Genomic DNA, 26,321 nt, shown 5'->3' with positions numbered 1-26,321 from the left:
CATTTTAATCAGAGCATTGTCTAAATTCCTGCACTCTGGCGCCCTCTGGGGGCCAGAGTGCACAGTGCATGCTGTGCATGCACACAGAGACACAGACACACACACACCCCGAGCACGGTTACATAGTAAGCTCCACTTGGTCGGAGGCGCGGCAAAGCCGCGCCTCCTTCCGCGTTCGCAATAAAACGGAGAAGGGGAGGGGAGGGGAGGACAGGGGGCGGGATTAATGGACTGTGACATCAAAGCCCATGGGCCAATCACAGCACTTTTCTGAGCCTGATTATTCAGAAAACCCCAGACCACAGAAAATCCACTGAATGTTCAAAGTTCAGTTTTTTCAGGGTGTAATTGAGGTCAGAAAACCTAATAAAACCCCAAAAAATATAAATAAATATACATTTTATGTCATGAAACCTTTAAGAAAAAGTGAAAAAATAAACTGAGTCTCGGCAGCGCTAACCCAGTCTCTGGCTGAACTGTGGTGGTTGGATACACTCTTAGCTTCGGGCTTTAGAAGGAGAAAAAGCAGAGCCGGGTCTGTCTGATTCAATGGGTTTGTAATGCCAGCCAAATAGGTTTGTTCTAATGGGACTGAGTCTCCGTGGTGGCTACAGAGCTTACGCCAGCACAATAACACTACAGTGAACTGCAGTGGCAAATGCCCCATCAGTTTTTGATTGGCTACGAGAGGCAGAACCCACACAAAGGGGCTGCTGTGTTTACTAATAGTCCTTTTGGCAGGGAGTTATGAACCATGCCTTACGTTTATTATATGTCGTACAATGCTAGGCATTTCTTAGCTGACTCAGTATAGTGTGGCTTTTTTCCCATGGCGCCGACCAGCAAGCCGTGGGCATGTACTGCAATACCAAATTCAGGCCACTAATGGACCGACAGCGGTGTTATGCACGCAAATCATCGTTGTTAGGCACATGCCAGAATGTATGGCAGATGCCATTTTTATGGCATGTGCCATAATATAGGCCTATTGTGTACAAAATGTAAGGGTCCATTTGGTTACACCTGTACACTCTCAGGGTTAAATTAATACAGAGGATTTTACTATTCAAGCTCTTTGGTGAAGCAATTAAACATTATTCTCCACACACTATTATCACTTGAGTTTCTTTCCACCAACAATGGCCAACCTAGAAAGGAACGGATCGTTATGAAAGCATAGCATTTGAAGAGCCATTCTCTTAGAGAGCTACCTCTCAGTCTTAACAGTCCTGCACAGTAAAAGGGTTCATTTAGTTTCATTTGTACATTCTCTGAGTTGTATTAATAGCCACGTTGGGATGTTTAAAGCTATTTTGAGCTTGAAGTTGTTTTTTTAAATAAATGTTTTACCTTTTTTGTGAACCTTAACACTAACCCCTAACCCTATAACTAACCCTAACCGCCAACCTAACCCCTAAACGATGACCCCTACCTGAATCTTTTACTTATTCTAACATTAGCTAAATACTTTTTTAGACATGAAAATAAATATTTCCCACAAGGGCAAAGATTGAATCAGGCAATAAACAGTGGAGCTTATTTTGCCCATACGTTCAATTTGTCTGGTTTTAATATAATTGAGATTTGGTTCCCACATGGATAGTAATAATGTCTGAGACACACACACACACACACACACACACACACACACACACACACACACACACACACACACACACACACACACACACACACACACACACACACACACACACACACACACACACACACACACACACACACACACACACACACACACACACACACACACAACGATGACTGAAAGACCCAATTACACTTTGTAAAGTCTGTGATGCACATTTTATTAATAACCTGTTCACGGATGACTTAATGTATCATGTATTGATCATGATGACCACATCAAAACAGAAAGCTACGAGGCAGATGAGATGGCAGCTCACATTGCAGTTGGTTGGTTTCAATGTAATCATCCTCATTCTGTTATCTCACACACTGTCCACAATGTTAGCAGACATAATAGAGATAATGATAGAGATTTGTTTTAGGTTTTGTACAGTATCAGATAATGTGATCACAGAGGCAAATCAAACAATCTGGAGATCGAATTAGATATAGCTTTTTCAGCTTTTTTCTTGATCAGGTTTTTCTGTATTGTGTTTTGCCTCTGCTCAAGGAAGTCTTTGCATTCGTACAGCTTGTTAATCCTGAGGATGTCGATGTCAGACATGCCCTGTCTCTGGCCGATCTGCACGTTGGCGTTTGGGATGGGGGTGATGCTGTCTTTGCCGTACTGGATAGAGAAGGCCGTTCTACCGTAGTGCATGATGGAGGAGTAGTCATAGGGGGTGTCCAGGTTGTTGGTGTTCTGCTTGTAGAAGTTGTAGGCCATGTCGCTGTTGATGTTGTCCCAGTTGATGCGGACGTACTGGTCACGGTCGCTCCTGGTCTGCTCGTGCTGGAAGCCAAGGGCATGGTTGATCTCGTGCTGGATGATGCCGTGGTGCATGCAGCCCATACGGTTGAGAGAGAGCAATTGCTTGCCTCCTGTTTTGCCTAGATCAGACCAGCAGCCATCACTGTTCTCAATGCTGATGTAGTCGCCCTCGTCCTGACGTGGCTCAAAGCGGACACAGGTGTTGTCCTTGAAGGACTGCATGGCTCTTTGAATCTTCCTCCTGTCCCATGTGTTGAAGTCGCTGCTCACCGTGTAGGGGATCGTCACCGAGCCATCGGAGTCTTTCTTCCACAGGCAGTTGTTAGACCACCAACAGTACATGGCGTTTCTGGTTCTGGGAGCGACCAGGTCTCCCTCCACAAGGAACTGCCTGGAGCCGTTGTTGGAAGTCAGAATCATGGTGCTGATGTCTGCCTGGACTCCAGATTCACTTCTTTCTTCCAGGATGGGATGGGCCTGGGAGAGGCCCAGCAGTAGCAGGAGGCTGAAAAAGATCTTCATCTTCTGGGTCCTTCAGGGGTCTTTCTTTGGTCCCTGGAGGTGCTGGAGATGCTGTGGAGAGGATGCTGGGAGCTTGGTGACTGAGTCTACTGAGTCCTTAGCTTTTATACAGACCTGTGTAGGTGTGTCATGGAGGATTAAGGGTTGTGTCCAGACCGCTAAAGCCTAAACAAACCTGTGAAGGAAGAACTCCTCAGACAAACCTCCTGTTTCAACAGGGTCCGTATTCCTCAGTCATTAAAGGGACAACTAGTGTTGGTTAATAATAAATAATAACACAAGGTTTGCATTACATGTTAGACAGTCAGCCGACTCTAAATTGAGAAACTTGAAACTACTTTAACATTGTAACCATATAACCATAATATTTGACCCGACTGTTGCATTAATAAAAAGTAAATGAAAAGGCCATTATTCCATACAGAGATTTGGTATTCAGCCGACACAAAGGTCAAACAAGTATATTATTAGTGTGTCAGTATATTAAATCATATATTTAGCCCAGTTACTATGGTAACGAAAACACGCAAGTGAACAACAGTCTGGGCAGTTGTCAATTACAAAAGTTACAAACTGAAGTTGTAATAGCGCGCGCGCACGCACGCACGCACACACACACACACACACACACACACACACACACACACACACACACACACACACACACACACACACACACACACACACACACACACACACACACACACACACACACACACACACAACCACAAACACTGTAAATGATGTAGCAGTTCAGTAATTACATTTGGTATGTTTGACAGTGTTGTCCTCAGCCTCTGAGATAACCTACAGCAGCACTGCGAGGCGTTGTGAGCTTGTAATATTTATCTATGGAACCGAGTCAAACTAAATGTGTTGCCTACAATTCCAAGTGCTTGTCAGGGTGGGGGGGTCCCCAGTTCAAATATGATTATTTTGGGGGGCCACGGCCTGAAAGGTTTGGGAACCCTTGCTTTAAATGAAAATCCTGCATTAAGATGCTTATAAACCTTATTATTTTTTATTGAGGCTATACAAGTGTTGTATCCACATTTATTGTTCGATTATAAGACTGAATGAATAAGGAACTTAAGTCCTTATAAGATGCTTATGTATAAGTCTTAATAATAGAAATGTAAACATGTTTATTGTTAGATTATAAGACATTTATAAGCGTTAAAACTTCAGAAAAGACTGCAGAAGAAGAACATTAATAAAAGCCTTTTAAAGTTGTTTTTAATAGCATGACAAAAACATTTATTCAGTCTCTCATGGTTGTTCAACCATTACTGAGCTGTTTTGTTGCATTATCATTATAACAGTTTATTATGCATTTATTAGCAGTTAACTATGTACTTATAACTGTTTATGTTTTTTCATCTACGTGGTCTAAAGTGCGAACAATTTTACAGTTCATAAATTATTCATTATGCACTTTTAGTTGTGTTTAACTACAATTTGTGCCTCTACCTGGTCTATTATTAAATGTTTTGTTGTAAGTTTCACAATTTAGAGTCAGCTGAATGTCTAACATGTAATGCAAACCTTGTATTAGTGTTTCCCACCCCATTAACCAACACTAGTTGTCCCTTTAGTGAATGAGCTGTTGAAACAGCAGGTTGGTCTGAGGAGTTCTGCCTTCACAGGTTTGTTTAGGCTTTAGCGGTCTGGACACAACCCTTAATCCTCCATGACACACCTACACAGGTCAGTATAAAAGCTATGGACTCAGTAGACTCATTCACCAAACTCCCAGCATCCTCTCCACAGCATCTCCATCCCCACCAGGGACCAAGAAAGACCCCTGAAGGACCCAGAAGATGAAGATCTTTTTTAGCCTCCTGCTACTGCTGGGCCTCTCCCAGGCCCATCCCATCCTGGAGGAAAGAAGTGAATCTGGAATCCAGGCAGACATCAGCACCATGATTCTGACTTCCAACAACGGCTCCAGGCAGTTCCTTGTGGAGGGAGACCTGATCGCTCCCAGAACCAGAAACGCCATGTACTGTTGGTGGTCTAACAACTGCCTGTGGAAGAAAGACTCCGATGGCTCGGTGACGATCCCCTACACGGTGAGCAGCGACTTCAACAGATGGGACAGGAGGAAGATTCAAAGAGCCATGCAGTCCTTCAAGGACAACACCTGTGTCCGCTTTGAGCCACGTCAGGACGAGGGCGACTACATCAGCATTGAGAACAGTGATGGCTGCTGGTCTGATCTAGGCAAAACAGGAGGTAAGCAATTGCTCTCTCTCAAACGTACGGGCTGCATGTACCACGGCATCATCCAGCACGAGATCAACCATGCCCTGGGCTTCCAGCACGAGCAGACCAGGAGCGACCGTGACCAGTACGTCCGCATCAACTGGGACAACATCAACAGCGACATGGCCTACAACTTCTACAAGCAGAACACCAACAACCTGGACACCCCCTATGACTACTCCTCCATCATGCACTACGGTAGAACGGCCTTCTCTATCCAGTACGGCAAAGACAGCATCACCCCCATCCCAAACGCCAACGTGCAGATCGGCCAGAGACAGGGCATATCTGACATCGACATCCTCAGGATTAACAAGCTGTACGAATGCAAAGACTTCCTTGAGCAAAGGCAAAACGCAATACACGAAAACCTGATCAAGAAAAAAGCTGAAAAAGCTACATCTAATTCTATCTCCAGATTGTTTGATTTGCCTCTGTGATCACATTATCTGATACTGTACAAAACCTAAAACAAATCTCTATCATTATCTCTATCATGTCTGCTAACATTGAGGACAGTGTGTGAGATAACAGAATGAGGATGATTACATTGAAACCAACCAACTGCAATGTGAGCTGCCATCTCATCTGCCTCGTAGCTTTCTGTTTTGATGTGGTCATCATGATCAATACATGATACATTAAGTCAACCGTGAACAAGTTATTAATAAAATGTGCATCACAGACTTTACAAAGTGTAATTGGGTCTTTCAGTCATCGTCCTGTGCAGTGTGTGTGTGTGTGTGTGACATTATTATTACTGTATATATATTAAAACCAGACAAATTCAACTGATGGGTCCTCACACTGGCAAAAAAATAAGGGCAAAATAAGCCTTCCTATTTACATTCTACCCCATCATCAGTCCTGCTCCATTCCACTCTGTCATGCATACGCCCCATATATGCAACGTCGTACGCTGGTGTCGTGCATCGAAAACAGCCCGTCTACAAGTTTACAACGTGTTGTGGATTTGATGGATTGTGAGCTAGTGCAGTGTTTCCCAAACCTTTTTTGCTTGAGACCCAAAAAATTAATTTGATGTCTCCCTGGGACCCAAACTAGTGGAAATAGCAGATCTACAAGCTCACAACGCGTTGCGATGCGTTGGGAGCTTGTAGATCAGCTATTTTCACAACTCCTTAAAAGTTATTTTTTGTATTTAGAGAATTTCTGAAATTCTCTGGATTTCTTTTTTTTTTACTTTTTCATTTCTGAACTTGTGTTTTGAAATAATAATTAAATTAGTAAAAGAAAAGGGGAAAAAGGATATTTACTCGTGACCCATAAAAATCGTCCCACGACCCACAAATGGGTCCCGACCCACTGTTTGGGAAACAGTGAGCAAGTGGATCAGTATTTACTGTATATACTATAAATCATGCTTGAGAGATGGGGATGAATAAATTCAAAGCTTTTTGCAGATTTTTTATTTGGTGTCCATTTGTGTGTTTTTGAGAGTAGAGAGAGTACCATAGGTTTTGTAATATGCAAAACCTATTATAATATGTACATGCAGGAGAAGCTCAGGGCATGTATTGTGTCAAGAGGACCCATCAGTGTTCAAATTACACCGTGGCTTTAGGGGGAGCCCTCTGTTTCCACCGGGGGAGGGTATCGTATTGATTGAGGATTTTTTTCCATTATCAAAAATGAATATACCTGACCTGTACATAACTATGTTTGTACATATCTGTCAAAAGCATGAAACGGAAAAAGAGCTTATTTGGGTACTGCATACACAAGCATACATGAATGCTCCCGTCATGTGCAAAAAATACAGTATAATAATAATAATTATAAATATAGCTGCAAGCAGCGATAACACAGGGCCAGGTTTTGCAGAAAGAAAAAAGAAAAAAGAAACTATAAGTAATTTGCAGAATAAGCCATAGAAGCATAGAACACTCAACTTGAGAGAAAAAAAGGCAGGCAGGCAGGCAGGCAGGCAGGCAGGCAGGCAGACAGACAGACAGACAGACAGACAGACAGACAGACAGACATACAGAGACACAGACAGAGAGAGACACAGACAGAGAGAGACACAGACAGACAGAGAGAGACACAGACAGACAGAGACACAGACAGAGACACAGACAGACAGAGACACAGAGTGAGAGACAGACAGAGACACAGAGTGAGAGACAGACAGACAAACAGAGACACAGAGTGAGAGACAGACAGACAGACAGACAGAGACACAGAGTGAGAGACAGACAGACAGACAGAGACACAGAGTGAGAGACAGACAGACAGACAGAGACACAGAGTGAGAGACAGACACAGAGACACAGACACAGAGTGAGAGACAGACAGAGACACAGAGTGAGAGACAGACAGAGACACAGAGTGAGAGACAGACAGAGACACAGAGTGAGAGACAGACAGAGACACAGAGACACAGAGTGAGAGACAGACAGAGACACAGAGACACAGAGTGAGAGACACACAGAGTGAGAGACAGACAGAGACACAGAGTGAGAGACAGACAGAGACACAGAGTGAGAGACAGACAGAGACAGAGACACAGAGTGAGAGAGACAGAGACACAGAGTGAGAGACAGACAGAGACACAGAGACACAGAGTGAGAGACAGACAGAGACACAGAGACACAGAGTGAGAGACAGACAGACAGACAGACAGACAGACAGAGACACAGACAGAGACACAGACAGAGACACAGAGACACAGAGACAGAGAGACACAGAGACAGAGAGACACAGAGAGACACAGAGAGACACAGAGACAGAGAGACACAGAGACACAGAGACACAGAGAGACACAGAGAGACACAGAGACAGAGAGACAGAGAGACACAGAGACAGAGAGACACAGAGACACAGAGACAGAGAGACACAGAGACAGAGAGACACAGAGACAGAGTGAGAGACAGACAGACAGACAGACAGACAGAGACACAGAGTGAGAGACAGACAGACAGACAGACAGAGACACAAAGTGAGAGACAGACAGAGACACAGAGACAGAGAGACAGACAGACAGAGACACAGAGTGAGAGACAGAGAGACAGACAGACAGAGTGAGAGACAGACAGACAGACAGACAGACAGAGTGAGACACAGAGTGAGAGACAGACAGACACACAGAGTGAGAGACAGACAGAGACAGAGAGACAGAGAGACACAGAGACACGGAGACAGGGAGACACAGACAGGGAGACAGGGAGACAGACAGAGACACAGAGTGAGAGAGACAGACAGAGACACAGAGTGAGAGACAGACACAGAGACACAGACACAGAGTGAGAGACAGACAGAGACACAGAGTGAGAGACAGACAGAGACACAGAGTGAGAGACAGACAGAGACACAGAGTGAGACAGACAGAGACACAGAGACACAGAGTGAGAGACAGACAGAGACACAGAGTGAGAGACAGACAGAGACACAGAGTGAGAGACAGACAGAGACACAGAGTGAGAGACAGACAGAGACACAGAGTGAGAGACAGACAGAGACAGAGACACAGAGTGAGAGAGACAGAGACACAGAGTGAGAGACAGACAGAGACACAGAGTGAGAGACAGACAGAGACACAGAGACACAGAGTGAGAGACAGACAGACAGACAGAGACACAGAGACACAGAGACAGAGAGACACAGAGAGACACAGAGAGACACAGAGAGACACAGAGAGACAGAGAGACACAGAGACACAGAGACAGAGAGACAGAGAGACACAGAGACAGAGAGACAGAGAGACAGAGAGACAGAGAGACACAGAGACACAGAGACACAGAGACAGAGAGACAGAGAGACACAGAGACAGAGTGAGAGACAGACAGACAGACAGACAGACAGACAGACAGAGACACAGAGTGAGAGACAGACAGACAGACAGACAGACAGAGACACAGAGTGAGAGACAGACAGAGACACAGAGACAGAGACAGAGAGACAGACAGACAGAGACACAGAGTGAGAGACAGAGAGACAGACAGACAGAGTGAGAGACAGACAGACAGACAGACAGACAGAGTGAGACACAGAGTGAGAGACAGACAGACAGACAGACACACAGAGTGAGAGACAGACAGAGACACAGAGACACAGAGACAGAGAGACAGAGAGACACAGAGACAGAGAGACACGGAGACAGGGAGACACAGACAGGGAGACAGGGAGACAGAGAGACACAGAGACAGAGAGACACAGAGACACAGAGACAGAGAGACACAGAGACAGAGTGAGAGACAGACAGACAGACAGACAGACAGACAGACAGACAGACAAACAGACAGACAGACAGACAGACAGACAGACAGACAGACAGACAGACAGACAGACAGACAGACAGAGACACAGAGACACAGAGACAGAGAGACAGACAGACAGAGACACAGAGTGAGAGACAGACAGACAGACAGACAGACAGACAGAGTGAGAGACAGACAGACAGACAGAGACACAGAGTGAGAGACAGACAGACAGACAGACAGAGACAGAGAGACAGAGAGACAGAGAGACACAGAGACAGAGAGACACAGAGACAGAGAGACAGAGAGACACAGAGACACAGAGACAGAGTGAGAGACAGACAGACAGACAGACAGACAGACAGACAGACAGAGACACAGAGTGAGAGACATACAGACAGACAGAGACACAGAGTGAGAGACAGACAGAGATACAGAGTGAGAGACAGACAGAGACAAAGAGTGAGAGACAGACAGAGACACAGAGTGAGAGACAGACAGAGACACAGAGTGAGAGAAAGACAGAGACACAGAGTGAGAGACAGACAGAGACACAGAGTGAGAGACAGACAGAGACACAGAGTGAGAGACAGACAGAGACACAGAGAGACAGACAGAGAGACAGAGAGACAGACAGACAGAGACACAGAGAGACAGACAGACAGACAGACAGACAGACAGACAGACAGAGTGAGAGACAGACAGACAGACAGACAGAGTGAGACACAGAGTGAGAGACAGACAGACAGAGACACAGAGACAGAGAGACAGAGAGACACAGAGACAGAGAGACAGAGAGACACAGAGACAGAGAGACACAGAGACAGAGAGTGAGAGAGACAGAGAGACAGACAGACAAAATGCTTAAAATTGCGGACAATCTAAGGGCGGAGAGAGACATGGAAACGGAATAGATTGAAGAGAGAGATGGAAGCAGAATGGATTGATTGGACGTCTCAACCTATTGCCATTAACAGGAATCAAACCCTCAACCTTCGGATTGACAGGCTGCAACACTACCTATAGTGCTATAGCTTTGTCCAGGCTGAGGTTGTCTGTTGAAGATAAAAGTGAACCAGTGAAAGCAGCCGATCTACAAGCTCAGAAACACGTTGCTATCTGAAAAGTTGAGATTGTAGATCGGCTATTTTCAGAATGAAGTATGTCATACATTGCAAAAACATACCCTCTCAAATAAGCATTTCATGTTATCTTTACCCTTTGCACATGTATTCATTGATACATTCATGTTTTTTGCAATTCAACTTAATTGAGTCTGCATCAAGTGAGGCTTGAACCGGCAACCTTGCAGTCATGAGGCACTCACTTAAGGGAGAAGCCATTGGACCAACAGACTAGACCTGTGAAAAAAGAGATAACGCAGCAGCCGATCTACAAGCTCAGAAACACGTTGCTATCTGAAAAGTTGTGAGATTGTAGATCGGCTATTTTCACAATTTTGTCATATATTGCCAAAAATACTCTCTCCAAGAAGCATTTCATGTTACCTTTAACAGTTGCGCATGCATTAATTGATACAGTCATGTTTTGTGCGATACAATTGAGAAGTAGCCAGCAAGAGTTGAGGCTTGAACTGGCGACCTTGGATCCAGAGGCTGATGCTGAAGCGAGACGCCATTGGACCAACAGACCAGAACCAGTGAAAAAAGAATTCACACTAACACTAACACTAAGATCACTCGTTCACAAACCATTTACCAATAGAGAAATTGTATGTCTCCTCGAAACCGAAACCAGTGAAAGCAGCCGATCTACAAGCTCACAAAACGTTGCTATCTGAAAAGTTGTGAGATTGTAGATCGGCTATTTTCACAATGAAGTACGTCATACATTGAAAAAACATACTCTCAAATAAGCATTTCATGTTATCTTTACCGTTTGCATATGTATTCATTGATACAGTCATGTTTTTTGCAATTCAACTTAAATGAGTCTGCATCAAGTGAGGCTTGAACCGGCAACCTTGCGGTCGTAAGGCACTCACTTAAGGGAGAAGCCATTGGACCAACAGACAAAAACCTGTGAAAAAGGAGATCACACAGATGATACAGTTTCACGCAAATAGCTGAAAAATCCTGGGTTTAAGTGTTTTTCAAACTGCTCAAAATTGCGGACAATCTAAGGGCGGAGCTTACTGGTCAACGTGATACATGTGTTCCTCATGAGTCAAGGCACATGTGTAAGCAGGTTTAATGGCTGTCGGCCAAACGAGGCATGACTTTTGCCTGTTTAAAGTTTGCATTAAAAAAGAATCGCTATAGCGCCCCCCTTTGACCAATTGGAGTAAGATTGGTTTCAGTGATATTTGGAATGACCCTCAACATTACCGCAAAGTTTCAAAGAAATGTGAGTCTGCATGTATGTGTTAGGGGCAGATGAATAATTGTCATAAAACTGCAATATTCATTGGCTCATTAAAGCTTCATTTTTTCACTTATGGAAAATCTTTGCTGCTTGTTTGTCGGCCAAAGTTAGGTCCAAAGTTCATGTGTAAAACGTTTCGTGCAGATTACTAAAAAATCCCAGGAGGAGGTTTTAACTGTTTTTCATATAATTCAAAATGGTGGGAGATCTAAAGGTCAGAGGTCAAAAGTCAGAGTGTGAAAGTTGTTGATCATGAGTAGACGCATATGTATATTGAAGTTTCATGGCTGTAGGTCAAACAGGGCATGAGTTGTACCTGTTCAAAGTTGGCATTTTGCTATAGCGCCACCTTTTGACGAAAGATTGTGAGAATTATTTCTTGATCATTTTTCATGACCATCTACCATATGGCCGAGTTTCGTAAAAAGCGACAGCACGGTTCAGCCAGAACTGCGAAAAGTGGCAGAAACAGAATACTGCCAATCTTAAAACAGGTCCAGAGCTGAGCTCTGGACCCGTAATAAAACATTTTATTTATAACGCACTTTACATTTTCACGAATCTCAGAGTGCTACAGATTAAAAGCAAGGCATAAAAACAGCATAGGCAACAAAACAATTACAAGAGACCCAACTAGGCTAAACTAAACGGCCAAAATTAGAAAATAAAACTCAGTACGAAAAACAAACAGAAGTCCACGAACATTAGAAAAAAGCTTTTTTTAAAAGGTAGGTTTTTAGTCCATTTTTAAAAGCATCAGTGGACTGTTCTCAGGTGGTCAGGGAGGGCATTCCACAGACATGGGGCTGTGTAACAGAAGGCCCGGTCGCCCATGGTGCGGAGGTTGGTGGGGGGGGGTGGGGGTGGGCGTTGCCGTAAATGCACTGATGGGTGAGAAGGGAAATCTTATATTCGGTCCTGAAGGGGATGGGGAGCCAGTGAAGTGAGCGGAGGATGGGTGTGATATCATCATATTTTCGCACTCTCATCAGGACCCTAGCAGTGCTGTTTTGGATGTATTGGAGGCTCTTGCTAGGGATCCCGATGAGTAGTGCATTGCAGTAATCCAGCCTGGAGGAGATAAAGGCGTGGACGAGTTTCTCAGCATCTGGCAGGGTGAGTGTGGAGCGAAGTGTGCAGATGTTCCTGAGATGGAAAAAGGAGGTCTTACAGAGGTGTTTAATGTGTGCCTCGAAGTTGAGGTGCGGGTCCATTTTCACACCCAGGTTGGTGACTGTGGATGAGAGGGGGAGATTTTGACCGGAGAATGAGATGCTGGTTATGGGGCATGATTTGATCTGGTGGGGGGTGCCAATTAGGATGGCTAGGATGGTCTTGGAGCTGTTTAACTGAAGGAAATTGAGGTTTCATCCACGCCTTTATCTCCTCCAGGCAGGTGGTCAGTGTGGATGATGGGGATGGTGCCGGCAGGTTTGCGGGGGGGTGGGTCAATCTTGAAGTACAGTTGAGTGTCGTCAGCATAGCAGTGGAACGAGATGCCATGCTGACTGATGACGTGGCCGAGGGGGAGCATGTAGAGGTTGAATAGTGCGGGGCCGAGTACGGATCCCTGGGGGACACCGCAGGTGACAGGGTGTGTCCGGGATTTTTTTCCTCCCAGGGATACGCACTCGGTTCTGTCGGAGAGGTAGGAATGAAACCAGTTTAGAGCAGAGTCAGAGAGACCAATGGAGTGAAAGCGGTTGAGGAGGATGTTGTGGTGAACAGTATCGAATGCTGCAGTTAAATCAAGCAGGTTGAGGAGTGAAGGGGAACCTACATCCGCTGCCATCAGTAAGTCATTTGTGACTCTGACGAGGGCTGTTTCCGTGCTATGAGCTGCACGGAAACCAGACTGAAATTTCTCAGCGATACAGTTTATGTCTAGGTGGTCCTGGAGTTGTGCTGCCATCACTTTTTTTTAAATTTTGGAGAGAAAAGGGAGGTTAGAAATGGGCCTGTAGTTGGCCAAGTGATCTATCAATACACTATTTCAATTCATACAGAGTATATTCAGCCCGGGACAACAAAGAAACAGAAACGACTATTTTATTTTAATGTTTTGCTTTATTAATGATTGCTTTTTTAAATTAAACTTAATTGAGTGAAAACATTTTGATCAAATGAATTCAGAGTTGGATAATATGATCAATAATTGAACATTTGATGGTCTCAGGAATACGAATAAATGACCCAATTACACTTTGTAAAGTCTATGAAACAAACTTTATTAATATAGTGACTTGTTGATTGTTGAGCAAAAGCTACGAGGTAAAAGAGAGGTCAGCTCACATTGCATTTGGTTTATTTCAATGTAAGCACAGTATCAGACAGTGTACAATATCAGAAAATGTGATCAGTGAGACAAATCAAACAATCTGGAGATCGAATTTGATTTAGCTTTTTCAGCTTTTTTCGCCTTTGCCTTTTGCTCAAAGAAGTCTTTGCATTCGTACAGCTTGTTAATCCTCAGGATGTCGATGTCAGACAAGCCCCGTCTCTGGCCAATCTGCACGTTGGCGTTTGGGATGGGGGTGATGCTGTCTTTGCCGTACTGGATAGAGAAGGCCGTTCTACCGTAGTGCATGATGGAGGAGTAGTCATAGGGGGTGTCCAGGTTGTTGGTGTTCTGCTTGTAGAAGTTGTAGGCCATGTCGCTGTTGATGTTGTCCCAGTTGATGCGGACATACTGGTCACGGTCGCTCCTGGTCTGCTCGTGCTGGAAGCCCAGGGCATGGTTGATCTCGTGCTGGATAACGCCGTGGTACAGGCAGCCCGTACGGCTCAGAGAGAGCACTTGCTTGCCTCCTGTTTTGCCTAGATAAGACCAGCAGCCATCACTGTTCTCAATGCTGATGTAGTCTCCCTCGTCCTGACGTGGCTCAAAGCGGACACAGGTGTTGTCCTTGAAGGACTGCATGGCTCTTTGAATCTTCCTCCTGTCCCATTTGTTGAAGTCGCTGCTCACCGTGTAGGGGATCGTCACCGAGCCATCGGAGTCTTTCTTCCACAGGCAGTTGTTAGACCACCAACAGTACATGGCGTTTCTGGTTCTGGGAGCGATCAGGTCTCCCTCCACAAGGAACTGCCTGGAGCCGTTGTTGGAAGTCAGAATCATGGTGCTGATGTCTGCCTGGACTCCAGATTCACTTCTTTCCTCCAGGATGGGATGGGCATGGGCCTGGGAGAGGCCCAGCAGTAGCAGGAGGCTGAAAAATATATTCATCTTCTGGGTCCTTCAGGGGTCTTTCCTTGGTCCCTGGTGGTGCTGGAGATGCTGTGGAGAGGATGCTGGGAGCTTGGTGAATGAGTCTACTGAGTCCTTAGCTTTTATACTGACCTGTGTAGGTGTGTCATGGAGGATTAAAGGTTGTGTCCAGACCGCTAAAGCCTAAACAAACCTGTGAAGGAAGAACTCCTCAGACAAACCTGCTGTTTCAACAGTATTATCATTAAAGGGACAACTAGTGTTGGTTAATGGGGTGGGAAATATTAACACAAGGTTTTTATTACATGTTAGACATTCGGCTGACTCTAACCCATTTAGACCTGTGGCCGATGGTAAAAACGCCTTCTAAATCCTGACCTAAGTTTTCTGAAAAAATATTTGTTCAAAAATTGCAAAAGAAATATGTTGCTATATACTCAGTAGCAACAACAACCCCAAAAGGGGTTCCCAGATTGAAAGGTAAAATAACTAATAGTATAGGGGTTCCATACCTAAATGGGCTAAATTTGGAAACTTAAAGCTACGTTCTGCCTTTAACATTGTAACCATATAACCATAACATTTGACCCGGCTGTTGCATTAATAAAGGAAAGGAAAATTGTCATTATTCCATACATAGATTTGGTATTGAGCCGACACAAAGGTCAAACAAGTATATTATATATTAGTATCTACAGTATATTAAATCATATATTTAGCCCAGTTACTATGGTGATGAAAACACACAAGTGAGCAACAGTCTGGGCAGTTGTCAATTACAAAAGTTACAAACTGAAGTTGTAATAGAAGACAGACAGACAGACAGTCAGCGTTGGGGAACTTAGCCTCTGAGATAACCTACAGCAGCACTGCGAGGCGTTGTGAGCTTGTAATATTTATCTGTGGAACAGAGTCAAACTAAAATGTGTTGCCTACAATTGCTTGTCAGGGTGGGGGGTCAAATATGTTCAAATATGATTATTTTGGGGGGTCACAGCCTGAAAGGTTTGGGAACCCTTGCTTTTTAAATGAACATCCTACATTAAGATGCTTATTAACTTTATTATTTTTTAATGAGGCTATACCAAGCCCCCAGAACCCAGTGGTTGCATTGAAGCGCATTGGACATGCTGGCCATTCATAGGTACTGCAGTTGGAGCCACTACATGAACGAGCGAAAACGGTTTCGACCAATGGGCTCGACTCACGAGCTTGTGCACGAGCTTGCGCACGGGGCTGCGCACCTCGGTGAAACGAGTCGCAGAAGCACCAAATAGGCCTCGCCCATCACATTTCACAACCCAGAAGATGGGGTGATGTCGGCCCATGCGCTGGGTGAGCAACTCAATGCAAGTGGATGGGAGGGGATATCCGGTGCCCTCTCTATTATTTTTAACTCTATGGGCTATACAAGTGTTAATAACACTTCAATAGTGTTAACAGTTTATTATGCATTTATTAGCAGTTAACTATGTACTTATTAACCGTTTGTCTATGTTTTTTCATCTATCTGGTCTAAAATGGGAACAATTTTACACTTAATAAATGATTCATTATGCCTTACTCAGAGTTTAACTACTATTTTTGCCTCTATTTGGTCTAACATGGGAAGAATGCCTTATTAAGGTTAATACGTCCTTTATAAGTTCTGTGCATAACTGCAGTCCCGGGTCTCTGGAAGGTAGCATACCCGTTTCCTGTTCATTTTCCCATAGCTTCATTTGATTGGCTGATTTAATTGGTTCATTTGATTGACTGCAGCCGTGCCAAACATACAAAGCTATTATTACTAACTCAAAGCAAATGTCTCTTTGTTATAGGGTGCGTACGTGAATAATAATTAACAACAATAATAGCAAGTGAAGTACATGTAAGTAAACCATTATTTTTCTGTATGTCCTTTGTTCTAATTATTAAACTTGCAGATTGTTGCTCACTTCCATGTTTCTGTCACTATAGTAAGTGGGTTATAATAGTTTAGTTGTTTTACTTTTGTGTTACTTACTTTATTTCCTTTATGAATGCAACATTCATGTCAAATATTATGGCTATAATATTAAAATGATAAAGGACATTTTGTTTTTAAGTTTCACAATTTAGAGTCAGCTGAATGTCTAACATGTAATGCAAACCTTGTATTGGTGTTTCCCACCCCATTAACCAACACTAGTTGTCCCTTTAGTGACTGAGCTGTTGAAACAGCAGGTTGGTCTGAGGAGTTCTGCCTTCACAGGTTTGTTTAGGCTTTAGCGGTCTGGACACAACCCTTAATCCTCCATGACACACCTACACAGGTCAGTATAAAAGCTATGGACTCAGTAGACTCATTCACCAAGCTCCCAGCATCCTCTCCACAGCATCTCCAGCACCATCAGGGACCAAGAAAGACCCCGAAGAACCCAGAAGATGAAGATCTTTTTCAGCCTCCTGCTACTGCTGGGCCTCTCCCAGGCCCATCCCATCCTGGAGGAAAGAAGTGAATCTGGAATCCAGGCAGACATCAGCACCATGATTCTGACTTCCAACAACGGCTCCAGGCAGTTCCTTGTGGAGGGAGACCTGATCGCTCCCAGAACCAGAAACGCCATGTACTGTTGGTGGTCTAACAACTGCCTGTGGAAGAAAGACTCCGATGGCTCGGTGACGATCCCCTACACGGTGAGCAGCGACTTCAACAGATGGGACAGGAGGAAGATTCAAAGAGCCATGCAGTCCTTCAAGGACAACACCTGTGTCCGCTTTGAGCCACGTCAGGACGAGGGCGACTACATCAGCATTGAGAACAGTGATGGCTGCTGGTCTGATCTAGGCAAAACAGGAGGCAAGCAATTGCTCTCTCTCAAACGTACGGGCTGCATGTACCACGGCATCATCCAGCACGAGATCAACCATGCCCTGGGCTTCCAGCACGAGCAGACCAGGAGCGACCGTGACCAGTACGTCCGCATCAACTGGGACAACATCAACAGCGACATGGCCTACAACTTCTACAAGCAGAACACCAACAACCTGGACACCCCCTATGACTACTCCTCCATCATGCACTACGGTAGAACGGCCTTCTCTATCCAGTACGGCAAAGACAGCATCACCCCCATCCCAAACGCCAACATGCAGATCGGCCAGAGACAGGGCATGTCTGACATCGACATCCTCAGGATTAACAAGCTGTACGAATGCAAAGACTTCCTTGAGCAAAGGCAAAACGCAATACACGAAAACCTGATCAAGAAAAAAGCTGAAAAAGCTAAATCTAATTCCATCTCCAGATTGTTTGATTTGTCTGATACTGTCTGATACTGTATATACTTACATTGAAACAAACCAACTGCAATGTGAGCTGACCTCTCTTCTACCTTGTAGCTTTTGCTCAACAATCAAAAAGTCACTATAATAATAAAGTTTGTTTCATATACTTTACTAAGTGTAATTGGGTCATTTATTCATATCCCTGAGACCAACAAATGTTCAATTATTGATCATACTGTCCAACTCTGAATACTGTTCATTTGATTTAAATGTTTACACTCAATTAAGTTTAATTTAAAAAAGCAATCAGTAATAAAGCAAAACATTGAAATAAAATAATCGTTTCTGTTTCTTTGTTGTCCTGGGCTAAATATACTCCATATGAATTGAAATGTATTGTTAGTGTATTTTTTGCACATAGACGGGAGCATTCATGTATGCTTGTGTATGCAGTACATAAGTGCTAGAATAAGCAATTTTTTCCGTTTCATGCTTTTGACAGATATGTACAAACATATAGTTATGTAATAATAATAATAATAATACATTTTATTTGTATTGCACTTTACATTTGAAACAAACCTCAAAGTGCTACAGTACATAATAAAACAAGATAAAGAACCATTTGCAAGAATCAAAAAGTATAAACAGGTTAAAACAAGTTTAAAAACACGTTTAAAAAGGAGAGGCAGGGTTATTAAAACCGGCTTAAAAAGCTAACCAAATGCTTTGTTAAAATGGTAGGTTTTTAGTGCTCTCTTAAAAGTGTTCACAGGTTGAGGAGCTCTGAGATGGTCTGGGAGTGAGTTCCACAGCCGGGGGGCAGCTGCACAGAAAGCTCGATCTCCCATAGTGCGGAGGTTGGTGTGCCGTTCCTTCAGCTTGTTGGTATTTCCGGAGCGGAGGCTGCGGGTGGCGGTTTGTGGTTCAATCAATTCCTTGAGGTAGGGGGGGGCATTTCCGTAGATATACTGGTGTGTTAACAGGGTGATTTTGAATTCTGTCCGGGAGGAGATGGGAAGCCAGTGCAGGGATTTGAGAATGGGGGTGATGTGCTCGTATTTGCGCACTCTCGTCAGGATCCTAGCAGCGCTGTTCTGTACGTATTGGAGCTTTTGAAGGCTCTTGCTAGGGATCCCGACGAGAAGTGCATTACAGTAGTCCAACCTGGAGGAGACAAAGGCGTGGACCAACTTTTCGGCGTCAGGAAGAGTGAGGGTGGGGCGGAGTTTAGCTATATTTCTAAGGTGGAAGAAGGATGTTTTGCAGAGGTGTTTGATGTGGGTCTCATAGTTGAGGCAGGGGTCCATTTTGACGCCCAGGTTGGTGACAACTGATGAGAGGGGAAGGTCCTGGCCGGTGAAGGTGATGCTTGTTAAGGGGGATGATTTAACTTGGTGTGGGGTGCCGATGAGAATGGCCTCGGTTTTGGAGCTGTTGAGTTGTAGAAAGTTTTGTTTCATCCACGCCTTTATCTCCTCCAGGCAGATGGTGATTGTGGATGAAGGTGATGGTGACGGGGATGGCAGTGGGACTGCAGAGCGGGGGGGACAGGGGGGGTCCATTTTTATGTAGAGCTGTGTGTCATCAGCATAGCAATGGAATGATAGTCCATGCCTGCTGATGACACGGCCGAGGGGGAGCATATACAGGGTGAATAGGGTGGGGCCAAGCACGGATCCTTGGGGTACACCACAAGTGACGGGTTGGGTGGGGGAATGAGCACCTCCCATGGAGACACACTCAGTCCTTCCGGTCAGGTAGGACCGGAACCAGTCCAGGGAGGTGTCACAGAGTCCGATGGTGGAGTGGAGACGATTGAGGAGGATGGTGTGATCAACAGTGTCAAAAGCTGCAGTGAGGTCCAGAAGGATGAGGAGGGAGGGGGAGCCATTGTCAGAAGCAGTGAGGATGTCGTTGGTGACCCTGACCAGTGCTGTTTCAGTACTGTGAGCGGAGCGGAAACCAGACTGAAATTTTTCGGAGATGTTGTTGTTGTTGAGGTGGTGTTGCAGTTGGATGGCGACTATTTTTTCCAACACTTTGGAGAGGAATGGTAGGTTAGAGATGGGCCTGTAATTTGCGAGAACGTCCGGGTCTAAGGTGGGTTTTTTGAGGAGGGGAGTGATAATGGCCGTTTTTAGAGCTGATGGAACGTGACCGGACTGTAGGGAGTGGTTTATTGCTTTGGTGATCAGGGGGCTTATGGCTTGGATGTGTAATTTGACCAGGGCTGTGGGAAAGGGGTCCAGGGTGCATGTGGAAGGCTTCATCCGGCTGATGGTGTCCTCAACCTCTTGCTGCGTGGTGGGAGAAAAGCAGCATGTACAGGTCAGTATATTAAATCATATATTTAGCCCAGTTACTATGGTGATGAAAACACACAAGTGAGCAACAGTCTGGGCAGTTGTCAATTACAAAAGTTACAAACTGAAGTTGTAATAGAAGACAGACAGACAGTCAGTGTTGGGGAACTTAGCCTCTGAGATAACCTACAGCAGCACTGCGAGGCGTTGTGAGCTTATAATATTTATCTGTGGAACCGAGTCAAACTAAAATGTGTTGCCTACAATTGCTTGTCAGGGTGGGGGGTCAAATATGTTCAAATATGATTATTTTGGGGGGTCACAGCCTGAAAGGTTTGGGAACCCTTGCTTTTTAAATGAACATCCTACATTAAGATGCTTATTAACTTTATAATTTTTTAATGAGGCTATACCAAGCCCCCAGAACCCAGTGGTTGCATTGAAGCGCATTGGACATGCTGGCCATTCATAGGTACTGCAGTTGGAGCCACTACATGAACGAGCGAAAACGGTTTCGACCAATGGGCTCGACTCACGAGCTTGTGCACGAGCTTGCGCACGGGGCTGCGCACCTCGGTGAAACGAGTCGCAGAAGCACCAAATAGGCCTCGCCCATCACATTTCACAACCCAGAAGAAGGGGTGATGTCGGCCCATGCGCTGGGTGAGCAACTCAATGCAAGTGGATGGGAGGGGATATCCGGTGCCCTCTCTATTATTTTTAACTCTATGGGCTATACAAGTGTTAATAACACTTCAATAGTGTTAACAGTTTATTATGCATTTATTAGCAGTTAACTATGTACTTATTAACTGTTTGACTATGTTTTTTCATCTATCTGGTCTAAAATGGGAACAATTTTACACTTAATAAATGATTCATTATGACTTACTCAGAGTTTAACTACTATTTTTGCCTCTATTTGGTCTAACATGGGAAGAATGCCTTATTAAGGTTAATACATCCTTTATAAGTTCTGTGCATAACTGCAGTCCCGGGTCTCTGGAAGGTAGCATACCCGTTTCCTGTTCATTTTCCCATAGCTTCATTTGATTGGCTGATTTAATTGGTTCATTTGATTGACTGCAGCCGTGCCAAACATACAAAGCTATTATTACTAACTCAAAGCAAATGTCTCTTTGTTATAGGGTGCGTACGTGAATAATAATTAACAACAATAATAGCAAGTGAAGTACATGCAAGTAAACCATTATTTTTCTGTATGTCCTTTGTTCTAATTATTAAACTTGCAGATTGTTGCTCACTTCCATGTTTCTGTCACTATAGTAAGTGGGTTATAATAGTTTAGTTGTTTTACTTTTGTGTTACTTACTTTATTTCCTTTATGAATGCAACATTCATGTCAAATATTATGGCTATAATATTAAAATGATAAAGGACATTTTGTTTTTAAGTTTCACAATTTAGAGTCAGCTGAATGTCTAACATGTAATGCAAACCTTGTATTGGTGTTTCCCACCCCATTAACCAACACTAGTTGTCCCTTTAGTGACTGAGCTGTTGAAACAGCAGGTTGGTCTGAGGAGTTCTGCCTTCACAGGTTTGTTTAGGCTTTAGCGGTCTGGACACAACCCTTAATCCTCCATGACACACCTACACAGGTCAGTATAAAAGCTATGGACTCAGTAGACTCATTCACCAAGCTCCCAGCATCCTCTCCACAGCATCTCCAGCACCATCAGGGACCAAGAAAGACCCCGAAGGACCCAGAAGATGAAGATCTTTTTCAGCCTCCTGCTACTGCTGGGCCTCTCCCAGGCCCATCCCATCCTGGAGGAAAGAAGTGAATCTGGAATCCAGGCAGACATCAGCACCATGATTCTGACTTCCAACAACGGCTCCAGGCAGTTCCTTGTGGAGGGAGACCTGATCGCTCCCAGAACCAGAAACGCCATGTACTGTTGGTGGTCTAACAACTGCCTGTGGAAGAAAGACTCTGATGGCTCGGTGACGATCCCCTACACGGTGAGCAGCGACTTCAACAGATGGGACAGGAGGAAGATTCAAAGAGCCATGCAGTCCTTCAAGGACAACACCTGTGTCCGCTTTGAGCCACGTCAGGACGAGGGCGACTACATCAGCATTGAGAACAGTGATGGCTGCTGGTCTGATCTAGGCAAAACAGGAGGCAAGCAATTGCTCTCTCTCAAACGTACGGGCTGCATGTACCACGGCATCATCCAGCACGAGATCAACCATGCCCTGGGCTTCCAGCACGAGCAGACCAGGAGCGACCGTGACCAGTACGTCCGCATCAACTGGGACAACATCAACAGCGACATGGCCTACAACTTCTACAAGCAGAACACCAACAACCTGGACACCCCCTATGACTACTCCTCCATCATGCACTACGGTAGAACGGCCTTCTCTATCCAGTACGGCAAAGACAGCATCACCCCCATCCCAAACGCCAACGTGCAGATCGGCCAGAGACAGGGCATGTCTGACATCGACATCCTCAGGATTAACAAGCTGTACGAATGCAAAGACTTCCTTGAGCAAAGGCAAAACGCAATACACGAAAACCTGATCAAGAAAAAAGCTGAAAAAGCTAAATCTAATTCCATCTCCAGATTGTTTGATTTGTCTGATACTGTCTGATACTGTATATACTTACATTGAAACAAACCAACTGCAATGTGAGCTGACCTCTCTTCTACCTTGTAGCTTTTGCTCAACAATCAAAAAGTCACTATAATAATAAAGTTTGTTTCATATACTTTACTAAGTGTAATTGGGTCATTTATTCATATCCCTGAGACCAACAAATGTTCAATTATTGATCATACTGTCCAACTCTGAATACTGTTCATTTGATTTAAATGTTTACACTCAATTAAGTTTAATTTAAAAAAGCAATCAGTAATAAAGCAAAACATTGAAATAAAATAATCGTTTCTGTTTCTTTGTTGTCCTGGGCTAAATATACTCCATATGAATTGAAATGTATTGATAGTGTATTTTTTGCACATAGACGGGAGCATTCATGTATGCTTGTGTATGCAGTACATAAGTGCTAGAATAAGCAATTTTTTCCGTTTCATGCTTTTGACAGATATGTACAAACATATAGTTATGTAATAATAATAATAATAATAAATTTTATTTGTATTGCACTTTACATTTGAAACAAACCTCAAAGTGCTACAGTACATAATAAAACAAGATAAAGAACCATTTGCAAGAATCAAAAAGTATAAACAGGTTAAAACAAGTTTAAAAACACGTTTAAAAAGGAGAGGCAGGGTTATTAAAACCGGCTTAAAAAGCTAACCAAATGCTTTGTTAAAATGGTAGGTTTTTAGTGCTCTCTTAAAAGTGTTCACAGGTTGAGGAGCTCTGAGATGGTCTGGGAGTGAGTTCCACAGCCGGGGGGCAGCTGCACAGAAAGCTCGATCTCCCATAGTGCGGAGGTTGGTGTGCCGTTCCTTCAGCTTGTTGGTATTTCCGGAGCGGAGGCTGCGGGTGGCGGTTTGTGGTTCAATCAATTCCTTGAGGTAGGGGGGGGCATTTCCGTAGATACACTGGTGTGTTAACAGGGTGATTTTGAATTCTGTCCGGGAGGAGATGGGAAGCCAGTGCAGGGATTTGAGAATGGGGGTGATGTGCTCGTATTTGCGCACTCTCGTCAGGATCCTAGCAGCGCTGTTCTGTACGTATTGGAGCTTTTGAAGGCTCTTGCTAGGGATCCCGACGAGAAGTGCATTACAGTAGTCCAACCTGGAGGAGACAAAGGCGTGGACCAACTTTTCGGCGTCAGGAAGAGTGAGGGTGGGGCGGAGTTTAGCTATATTTCTAAGGTGGAAGAAGGATGTTTTGCAGAGGTGTTTGATGTGGGTCTCATAGTTGAGGCAGGGGTCCATTTTGACGCCCAGGTTGGTGACAACTGATGAGAGGGGAAGGTCCTGGCCGGTGAAGGTGATGCTTGTTATGGGGGATGATTTAACTTGGTGTGGGGTGCCGATGAGAATGGCCTCGGTTTTGGAGCTGTTGAGTTGTAGAAAGTTTTGTTTCATCCACGCCTTTATCTCCTCCAGGCAGATGGTGATTGTGGATGAAGGTGATGGTGACGGGGATGGCAGTGGGACTGCAGAGCGGGGGGGACAGGGGGGGTCCATTTTTATGTAGAGCTGTGTGTCATCAGCATAGCAATGGAATGATAGTCCATGCCTGCTGATGACACGGCCGAGGGGGAGCATATACAGGGTGAATAGGGTGGGGCCAAGCACGGATCCTTGGGGTACACCACAAGTGACGGGTTGGGTGGGGGAATGAGCACCTCCCATGGAGACACACTCAGTCCTTCCGGTCAGGTAGGACCGGAACCAGTCCAGGGAGGTGTCACAGAGTCCAATGGTGGAGTGGAGACGATTGAGGAGGATGGTGTGATCAACAGTGTCAAAAGCTGCAGTGAGGTCCAGAAGGATGAGGAGGGAGGGGGAGCCATTGTCAGAAGCAGTGAGGATGTCGTTGGTGACCCTGACCAGTGCTGTTTCAGTACTGTGAGCGGAGCGGAAACCAGACTGAAATTTTTCGGAGATGTTGTTGTTGTTGAGGTGGTGTTGCAGTTGGATGGCGACTATTTTTTCCAACACTTTGGAGAGGAATGGTAGGTTAGAGATGGGCCTGTAATTTGCGAGAACGTCCGGGTCTAAGGTGGGTTTTTTGAGGAGGGGAGTGATAATGGCCGTTTTTAGAGCTGATGGAACGTGACCGGACTGTAGGGAGTGGTTTATTGCTTTGGTGATCAGGGGGCTTATGGCTTGGATGTGTAATTTGACCAGGGCTGTGGGAAAGGGGTCCAGGGTGCATGTGGAAGGCTTCATCCGGCTGATGGTGTCCTCAACCTCTTGCTGCGTGGTGGGAGAAAAGCAGCATGTACAGGTCAGTATATTAAATCATATATTTAGCCCAGTTACTATGGTGATGAAAACACACAAGTGAGCAACAGTCTGGGCAGTTGTCAATTACAAAAGTTACAAACTGAAGTTGTAATAGAAGACAGACAGACAGTCAGTCAGTGTTGGGGAACTTAGCCTCTGAGATAACCTACAGCAGCACTGCGAGGCGTTGTGAGCTTATAATATTTATCTGTGGAACCGAGTCAAACTAAAATGTGTTGCCTACAATTGCTTGTCAGGGTGGGGGGTCAAATATGTTCAAATATGATTATTTTGGGGGGTCACAGCCTGAAAGGTTTGGGAACCCTTGCTTTTTAAATGAACATCCTACATTAAGATGCTTATTAACTTTATTATTTTTTAATGAGGCTATACCAAGCCCCCAGAACCCAGTGGTTGCATTGAAGCGCATTGGACATGCTGGCCATTCATAGGTACTGCAGTTGGAGCCACTACATGAACGAGCGAAAACGGTTTCGACCAATGGGCTCGACTCACGAGCTTGTGCACGAGCTTGCGCACGGGGCTGCGCACCTCGGTGAAACGAGTCGCAGAAGCACCAAATAGGCCTCGCCCATCACATTTCACAACCCAGAAGAAGGGGTGATGTCGGCCCATGCGCTGGGTGAGCAACTCAATGCAAGTGGATGGGAGGGGATATCCGGTGCCCTCTCTATTATTTTTAACTCTATGGGCTATACAAGTGTTAATAACACTTCAATAGTGTTAACAGTTTATTATGCATTTATTAGCAGTTAACTATGTACTTATTAACCGTTTGTCTATGTTTTTTCATCTATCTGGTCTAAAATGGGAACAATTTTACAC

General features: G+C 44.6%; 5 protein-coding genes across 5 annotated transcripts; 3 read left to right on the top strand and 2 right to left on the bottom strand.

Moving 5' to 3' along the window:
* Positions 1-1,852: 1,852 nt before the first annotated feature.
* LOC308102762 (hatching enzyme 1.2-like) lies at positions 1,853-3,000 on the bottom strand. The gene has a single exon (XM_080452623.1). The coding sequence runs from the start codon at positions 2,936-2,938 to the stop codon at positions 2,054-2,056; it is 885 nt and encodes a 294-aa protein (XP_080308749.1). The 5' UTR covers positions 2,939-3,000; the 3' UTR covers positions 1,853-2,053.
* A 1,758-nt stretch (positions 3,001-4,758) lies between these two features.
* On the top strand, positions 4,759-5,884 carry LOC308103323 (hatching enzyme 1.2-like; the record flags this gene model as incomplete). The annotated part of the gene is made up of 1 exon (XM_080453245.1): positions 4,759-5,884. One exon carries the CDS (start codon positions 4,759-4,761, stop codon positions 5,641-5,643), a length of 885 nt encoding a protein of 294 aa, XP_080309371.1. The 3' UTR covers positions 5,644-5,884.
* An 8,277-nt stretch (positions 5,885-14,161) lies between these two features.
* Positions 14,162-15,031, bottom strand: LOC308102943 (hatching enzyme 1.2-like; the record flags this gene model as incomplete). The annotated part of the gene is made up of 1 exon (XM_080452795.1): positions 14,162-15,031. One exon carries the CDS (start codon positions 15,029-15,031, stop codon positions 14,162-14,164), a length of 870 nt encoding a protein of 289 aa, XP_080308921.1.
* A 2,388-nt stretch (positions 15,032-17,419) lies between these two features.
* Positions 17,420-18,310, top strand: LOC308102942 (hatching enzyme 1.2-like; the record flags this gene model as incomplete). The annotated part of the gene is made up of 1 exon (XM_080452794.1): positions 17,420-18,310. One exon carries the CDS (start codon positions 17,420-17,422, stop codon positions 18,308-18,310), a length of 891 nt encoding a protein of 296 aa, XP_080308920.1.
* Positions 18,311-22,302: 3,992 nt separating this feature from the next.
* LOC308102941 (hatching enzyme 1.2-like) lies at positions 22,303-23,193 on the top strand (the record flags this gene model as incomplete). Its single annotated transcript, XM_080452793.1, has 1 exon — positions 22,303-23,193. One exon carries the CDS (start codon positions 22,303-22,305, stop codon positions 23,191-23,193), a length of 891 nt encoding a protein of 296 aa, XP_080308919.1.
* Positions 23,194-26,321: the final 3,128 nt, after the last annotated feature.

The sequence above is a fragment of the Gymnoscopelus braueri genome (genome assembly GCF_963280865.1).
Source record: "Gymnoscopelus braueri genome assembly, chromosome: 16".
Lineage (NCBI taxonomy): Eukaryota > Metazoa > Chordata > Actinopteri > Myctophiformes > Myctophidae > Gymnoscopelus > Gymnoscopelus braueri.
The sequence above is the reverse complement of the archived record's forward strand: the minus strand, read 5'-3'. Positions and strand labels throughout refer to the sequence as shown.